This window comes from Lonchura striata, chromosome 5, assembly GCF_050655825.1.
Source record: "Lonchura striata isolate lonStrDom1 chromosome 5, ASM5065582v1, whole genome shotgun sequence".
NCBI lineage: Eukaryota > Metazoa > Chordata > Aves > Passeriformes > Estrildidae > Lonchura > Lonchura striata.
Window position 1 is genome coordinate 37,293,111 of NC_140707.1, and position 7,997 is coordinate 37,301,107.

The 7,997-nt window shown below is 37.7% G+C and overlaps 1 protein-coding gene across 1 annotated transcript in view; it reads right to left on the reverse strand.

The window, feature by feature from the left end:
* The window catches only part of SPTBN5 (spectrin beta, non-erythrocytic 5), a 124,243-nt gene extending 116,797 nt beyond the window's left edge, over positions 1-7,446 (reverse strand). Inside the window, 6 exon segments of the mRNA XM_077784151.2 lie at positions 462-619; positions 1,295-1,414; positions 1,885-2,052; positions 4,460-4,576; positions 5,573-5,653; positions 6,670-7,446. Of these exon segments, the coding sequence (XP_077640277.2) occupies positions 462-619; positions 1,295-1,414; positions 1,885-2,052; positions 4,460-4,570 (557 nt within the window). The 5' untranslated portion in view covers positions 4,571-4,576; positions 5,573-5,653; positions 6,670-7,446.
* Between the last annotated feature and the right edge of the window lie 551 nt (positions 7,447-7,997).

The following is a 7,997-nucleotide window of genomic DNA, read 5'->3' on the forward strand; positions in this document are numbered from 1 at the left end:
CTTTTGGCTATTTCCTTCACTCTTTTCAGAAGGACATAGAAGGGATAAAGAAAGAGACTGAGAAGTTGCTTACTCTATTACAATTGAACAGGAAGTTCATACAATAAAAGTTCATACAATAAAATCACTGCATAAAAAAAAAAAAAACTTTTAGAAAAAGAGCAATGGGAACATGACTGCGGGGCTAAGACCAAATGGGAAGTATTGTTCAGATATGTGATATTCCTCTGGAAATTCAATATTATACCCATCTAAAGGAGCCTCCAAGAAGGAGCTTTTGGTCCTTCCTTTCAAGGAGAGAAAACCCATTTAAGAAAGAAGAGTCTTCAGTGAGAAAGGGCAGTGACTATCTGACAGTTTCTTGACAAAAACTTGTAATTCAGACCCTGGGACAACTTGTGTTGTTCAGACCTAGAAATAGCAATGAGCAACTCTGCCTGAAGTGATCCATCAACTCTTACCTGTGAGCATGTATGAGAGCATTGAAGGCCAGCCCATCACTCCAACTTTTGGAGAAGTCCTTCACACTCACATTGGAATAGCTGGCAGTTTTATGCTGACACCAGAGCAATAAGGCTTCATTGGCAAATAGAACATCAGCTCTACCTCCAAATTCCTCCTGTGAAGAGAACAGGGAAAAGAAAAATCGCTGTCAACAATATATGAAAATATTATCAGTGACTTTACACTTATGTTCCCAAAGGTCTCTTCATATTACTATTTTCAATTCACAGATCCCCTCAAAGTCACAACTTACAGACTGTATCTGCCATAAAGGTAGAAAAATCTAACATGAAAATAGAAGATTTCTATTAAAAAAAGTTAATTTAATGAATGCAGAAACTATAAGGTGAAATGCAGGTACTGAAAAATTTTAAATGTTTCTCTTCTGTAAGGGCTGTAGAAAGCAGGCAGAAAGGAAAGTTCAGTTTATTTGCTTTCTTAGCTGTGAAATAGAATTCAGAAACAAAACACAATATATTCAGGTCTACTGTAAGCAATTATCGACTATGATTTCATAATAGAAGGTTCTTTATAGAACCTTGTTTTTAATGTTCTTAGAGTACATGTTAAATAATTTGAAAAAGCATGTGCTTCTTCAGAGCAGTATCATGGTATTCAAATCTAGAGGGAACTATTGACAGAGAAATTTAACAGGAAGTCAAGAGTCCATAAAAAATTTGCAGAAGAGGGTGAAGAACATGAATGTTCTTTCTATCTCCAAGTCACCGTTTTGTCCTTTTGAGGAAAAAACCACAACTGCACAAGCAAAAAGACAAAGATACAGTTTTACCTTATCAAGTTTTATAGATGATATCTGAAATCGAAGTATGATGATCCAGATAAGGCCCAGGATTAAGGTTCTGTCACCATCTACGATATTCTCAGGACCAATCACTTTTACTTGTACCTGCTAATAAACCAGTATCTGTTCAGCATAAATGCACTCATGTCCAGCTCTCAGTGTAACAAACTATTACTGGAGAGGGTGTTCAGGCCATTTTCTTAAGCAAAGAGGTTTAATGTTTACATCTTTTCATCAGACCACAGACCTGCAAGCTCCTATATCAGCTCATGATGAATTTTGGCAAAAGCCTGGCAAAGGAATAGTGGTCTCAAAAATTTAAAGTTCCAATGTATGTTTTTTGAAAACTGGTGGTTAAGGAGAGGAAAGAAGAGGAGAGGAATATTAGCTACTTCTAAGACACATTACTCAAATAAAAAAGAAATTAAAATTTTATTTTTATTTTAATAAAATTATTGGCCTGTCTTCAGAGGATATGTTATTGTATACTAGAGGGGGAAACCACAATGAACATGATGCTTTAATTAATTAATAACATATATAAACTGTTGTGATCTATAATATCAATATTAACTTACCTTGGATTTCAGAAATGTGATGGCTTTGCTGTTGTTTTCTAGAAAATGCACTCTCATCTTTCCCCGGCTTGGTTTGGGCAAATCTTCTCCAGAGAGAAACTCGAGGAGTTTCATGAGAGAGATGCCATCCTTCAAATCTGTGTAAATATCTTCTATCTCAATCTTTACCTGTAAAGACCAGCCAGGCAATACAGACTCCAGCTTAACAATTGGCACAGAGAACCCTCTACTTCTAAAATGAAACAAACAACACCTTCTTGATGTTTCACTGAGTTTTCTCTACGACAGTGCATATATCCACAGAGCAGTGAGTCTTAATTCAGAAAAAATGGATTTGTGGGAGGATTTACATTAGTTATGAAAGTAGTCTGAAGTTAAAAAAACCCCAATAACCAAACAAAAATGCAAACCCACAATGGAATAAAAAAAACCAGGGAGATTTTGAAAAATAACAAAAAAAAAAAATTGAGCATTTTCAAAATCAAACTTTTTGGAAATGCTGACTTTTTTTATTCCAATTCAAGTGAATCTTTTATTATATCAGAATAATTTTATTCTGAGCTGTACATTTCATTTAAAAGTTGAGCTGATAATCCCATTCAATGACTCATTTTATATTCCATAGTCTCAACAAAGTTTGTCACATCCTGCTTGGACCTGCACTACCACCCAAAGTCTCCATATTTTTAGCCACAGTCTCACACTAAGTGAAAGGTTAGGATCACTTACAAAAATGTGTCTTACTGCTGCCAGTAATGAGGTCACCCTGTGCTTAGGTGATATAACATGACACAGTTTGTACTCTGACCTAACAAGAACTTGCTTTGGGTGTTTCCTTCTGGCATCATGCCACTTGCCATCTAGAAGTGACATTAAAACCATACCACACACCCAAGAATAATTTACTGTGATTTTGCAATTACAGTAAATAATCTTTCCATCAAAAAAAGGGAGAGAAAAACGATAAGAGAGGAGAAGGAGAAGGAGAAGGAGAAGGAGAAGGAGAAGGAGAAGGAGAAGGAGAAGGAGAAGGAGAAGGAGAAGGAGAAGGAGAAGGAGGAGGAGGAGGAGGAGGAGGAGGAGGAGGAGGAGAAGGAAAAAGGAAAAAGGATAAAGGAAAAAGGAAAAGGAAAAGGAAAAGATTGCTCCACTGATTAACTCCATAAAAACAACTCCCTGTTTAGTTGACAACTTTATTCCTTTTGCATATTTAATAAAAGTTAAAATTCTGTCTATGATGAACTACAAAAAAAAAAAAAAAAGTTTGAGCTGTTATATGCTATGACACTTCCATAAATGAAGAATACTTCAGTTTGGATTTGTAAAAAGACAGGGCTCATATATCTGCTTTATGTCTCACCCAGCTGTTGTTTTAATAGCTTTACTGCCTCATTCTTCTCATAAAAATACCAGTCACAGATAGCTTAACAAATTCAATCCAATAGCATCCTTAGTGCTAAACTTGAATTAGTCAACAGTATAATTAAGAACACTGCAGTGTCCTGTAGTATGATCCAATCACCTCAAAGTGTGCCTTGGAAAGCTGGGACTAAGCTGCCAGGAAGACCTAGATAAGCTCTGTGCCGTCTCTACCGTATATGGCTTGGAAAGCTCTCCCAGGCTTTGTTCCCCAGACTTTTATGATATGTGAACAAGTACATTGCAGGAACTTCAGACTGGCATTTTTATCTCTGAACTTGAAGGCATTTTTAAAATGAGAAAGTATATGTCTACAGCTAAAGAGAACTCATTTCCTACACCACGAAAATCTAACTTTCTGCAGGAGCCAAAACAAGTATGTGTTTTACACTTGTTCGCTACCGTTACGAAAAATAAATTTGAAAGTTTGTTGTGCTCTGCAGCTGACTTTGTACAAATCACAAACTTAAAACATTACAGTGAAAAAACACATCTGATACTGAAACACGGTGATGAGCTACAGTGGACCCAGTGGCCTGGTCCTGCTTGGTGTTCCCAGCATCCGTTTTCATTGCTACCTACTACAGACTCCAAAAAATGGAATTGGTTTGGATGACATCATTCCTTTCTGTTCCATAGCTACATCATTTGTGCCTGAAATTTTATCTGCAGTAAGTCTGGAGACTGGAATATGCTGGCATTACCTTCCACATACATATCGACTGCACACTAGCTCTGAAGATTTTTTGAAGTCTGAGAGCTAGAGAAAACAAACTGATCTGTACTTGCATGGCAGTATGTTTGAAATTCCACAAAATTAAGGGTAATTTTTCAGAGCCTTTGAGCAGCAACTCAAACTGAACTAATCAGGCAAAGCACAAAGTCAGAATTTTTGGCCAGGCAATTAATAATTGAGCATTGCCTGGGGAAACTCTGATGTCTGCAGAAAATTTATTTACAGGAAAAAGAAGCAAATAAGGATTTTCCTTTGAGAGGATCACCAATGTAAAATGGACATCACAATGTGATGATAGAGTTATACAGTCTACATGTGACAACATTCAGAAAAAAATACATTAAAATAACATTAAAAAATATACAGCGGGTAAAATAAAATAAAACAGAAAAAAATCTTCAAATTGAAGGAGCTACCTACATTATTCCTGAAGAAGACATTGTTCATCCAGTTGGTGAAGGTTTTCTTTTGCATGGACATACGCTGCTCCTGCAGCTTCTTGATATGATCTTTTTCATATTCGGTGCCCATGGTCACCTAGGAAGTCAGAAACCACAGTAGGCTGATGAGAGCTGAAGAGATCTGCCAGGCCACCTACAAAAACCACTCACATGCCCAGTGTATATAGGAAACTCAGCACCAACAGGTACAAGATTATATACCACACCCAGTGTAATACCTTCATTTCCTTTTGCTTGCACTTTGCACTTTAATTTCACCAACTTTATTTTTAACTTGCTTTATCTCACCCTTTAAAAATACATCTCTAGCTTCAGGATGAAAATGTGACGTATCTCTGCAGCTTTGTTTTCTTGCTCTCAGCCTTCACCCAGTGTCCTTGATCCCATGAGGATCACCTCTACCTGAAAGCCATCAATAGCTTCCTTGGGTGTGCTGAAAGCACCTCACAGAGAACTGATCTCAGACACTGCCAGAAGGAGGAATCCACAAATCACTGCCAAAAGGAAAAAGTGTGTTGTGTTCTCTGAGGACTGGTTAAGATTCTGTCCTTGGCTTTCAGACTTTCTGTACTTCCAACAGAAATCAAAGAGCCGTTTGGAAAGGAAATGGAACCAACTTGATTCTTTCCTCTCATGGGTTCAGTTTTTGCACATCTGTCACAGTAAGGATGGTGACACAGATCCATAATCACATGAAAAAGGTCCTAGCCTGGGTGTCAGGAAGCATTATTCCTCTTCCCTGTTCTTATCTACCTCATCCATACCAGTGAAAAGTCAGGCTTGTAATTTCTACACAGAACCCAAGATGAATATTCAGAAAGATTAGAAAGGAGGAGTCTTGCCTTTAGAGTCTGTGACACAATAAACTGGATTTCAGCTCAGCTGAATAGCTCTTTTGAAGACACTTGGCTTACATTGTAAATTGTAACAGCAGTGGCCTTGCTGTTATGAAGGCAAGAGGATTATTAAAAAAAATAAATAAAAGAAAAATCAGTCTATGATTCATGTCTACAGACAATTTTAGTGACCAAACATCATATTATGACAACTACTGTCATAATACAAGTATTACCTGGATATCACCCTGGCTGGGAAACCAAGAAACCCGTTGTAATGATGGGAGAGGAGAGAGGCGTCTACTGCTCTCAACCCACTGCAAAAAGAGAAGAGAATGAAAAATTAAAACATCTGAGAAACTGTGAGAGTGTGGAGCAGTGTGACATACTTCCCAAAATTCCATGTTTGCTTTGTTTTCTGAACAGTTATGGGCTTTGTTCCCACTTAATTCATAAAACATAAAATACTGAGAAAGAAAACTTTATCTGTCCTAGCATGAGAGTGAACCAATAACAACAGTGAACCAGCAACGGCAGCCACTGTAAAGGGGAAAGCCCTTACCTGATAGGTTTCCATGCTCTGATTAGTACTAAAAACACTTGCTATTTTACAATATTAAGAGATGTGGAAAGTGCAGAAGCAGTGACTTCTTTCTGCATTTTTTTTTATATTTCTTTTTGGGGCAGATATTTCTTAACCCTCAGAGCCTGACTTCCTCAGAACAGGGACAGCAGTGAAGTCTGGTGGTTCAGCAACCACACAGGGAATGGTTATAACTGTAGATGAAAGCCTAATGAAAAGAAAAATTTAGCAAAATCTGAAATGGGATTATGGAGAACATTCTCTCTACATTTTCTTATCTTGTGGGCTAGTTCAGCACTGCCTACTTTCTCCATTTGAAGAGCAGATATTCAAAGAATTGCCTTTCCCTGCTGGAGAGGTGATATTAACTCTCTCCCATGTAATAACCCATCTCATAATGCCATTTCTGAGTTTGCCAAATGCTTCTTAGAACACCTGCAGGCTTCTTTTTTTTTTTTTTTTTTTTACGGATTCCTATCCAAACACTGCAGACACCCTGAATAATGACAGAACTGGTTTCATTTAAGTACAAAGGAAGATTATTTGTTGAGCTACTGCCTCACGTAACAGCTCATCTGTTTCATCAAGTTAGAAATGCTCTCTGGATGGGTAGACGGTTATCTAAAGACACATCTATTATAGATTACCTGCACTTGCAGAATGCATAAACAGTGCTAGGAACAAAAACTAGTCATAGTGGTACATTACAAGAAAAGAAAATATCAAAGAACATGAAAAAAATGGACTTACCCAGTTTTGGAGGAAGTCCTTTCTGACATCCAGCAGCTGGTTTTCCTGAAGAATGACTTCCACTGGATCCACTCTTACATTCACCTCATTGCTTTAATGCAGTGACCTTTGCTTTCAGGAACAGAGATCGAGTATTTATGATCTACCTATGAACCTCTCACCTGATCTGAAAGAAATTAACCCATCAGGACACAATGGGAAAAGGTTGTCACTAGCCTTGTCCAATTCTTATGCTAAAAAATAATATATGAAAGTCACCAAAATTGCTATAAACCAGTTGAAAAGTCATACATAGTTCTGAGGCTCAGGTAAATAGCATCTTGCACAATTAAACTGGAGGTTCTGACCTTCTAAAGAAATTCTTACCTTGAAAATTGAACCTGACAATGGACTCAGGAAATAAAGCATAGCAGAGAGTACAAAGATTATACTCTCAAAGATTGTAAAGAGAGTACAAAGATCAGAGCAGTAGCCAAGTGGTTAAACTGGGACACAGCAAATTAGAAGGTGAAACTGTGAAGTGTTAGGAATTTGCTCAGCACTGCTTTGAGGACACTTTTGTGCACAGATACCTGCTGCTGGCAGGGCAACTGGAGTCAAGCTGGCAGTGCCAGCTGATTCCAAAGTTTACTATCCATGGGCTTCTCATTAATAACAAAAGGGAAAATAATTCTGGTGACATATAGATAGCAGTGAGTCCCTTCTGGCCTTTACAAGGTCACAAGTGCACAGGTCACATTTACCTGGCATCATTGCCAGGAATCAGAAAGCTGCTGCTGGGAAGATGGGCAAGCATCTGAAATCAGAGGCTGTAAGGAAAGACATCAAGCTCAGAGATGAGGTAAGGGAATAGCAGTGTTTTCCCTTTAAGCAAGTGTAGTGTATCTAGCCTCCAAAAGACACAGGTGGAAACAGAAGAAGAAATTAGGAATCCACCCAAGCTCAGGATAGATAAAACTTTATCAGTAGATTCTGTGTCTTCATATACACATTAGAAAAATATCATACATAATGTGCACATAAAACATAAAACTACTAAAAATAAAAGAGTTGCACATTTATATTACAGGTATTTCTCAAAATATTCCTTCCAAATTCCTGGACTTGTGTCCTGGACTAGCCAGCTAATACTGTTGTGTCCTGACTAGCCAACTAAGGTGTTGGTTTAAATTTGGCACAGGTTGGCACGGTTGTGTGTGTTGAGAATATGTCCTTGCTCCTTTCAAATAGAAGGCAGAGGACCAGTGGGTGAATGGGCCCTGGATGCAGGTATTTATCCCTATTGCAAGTTAATTATTATCTATATAGTTAAATGTGCAAATCACTGT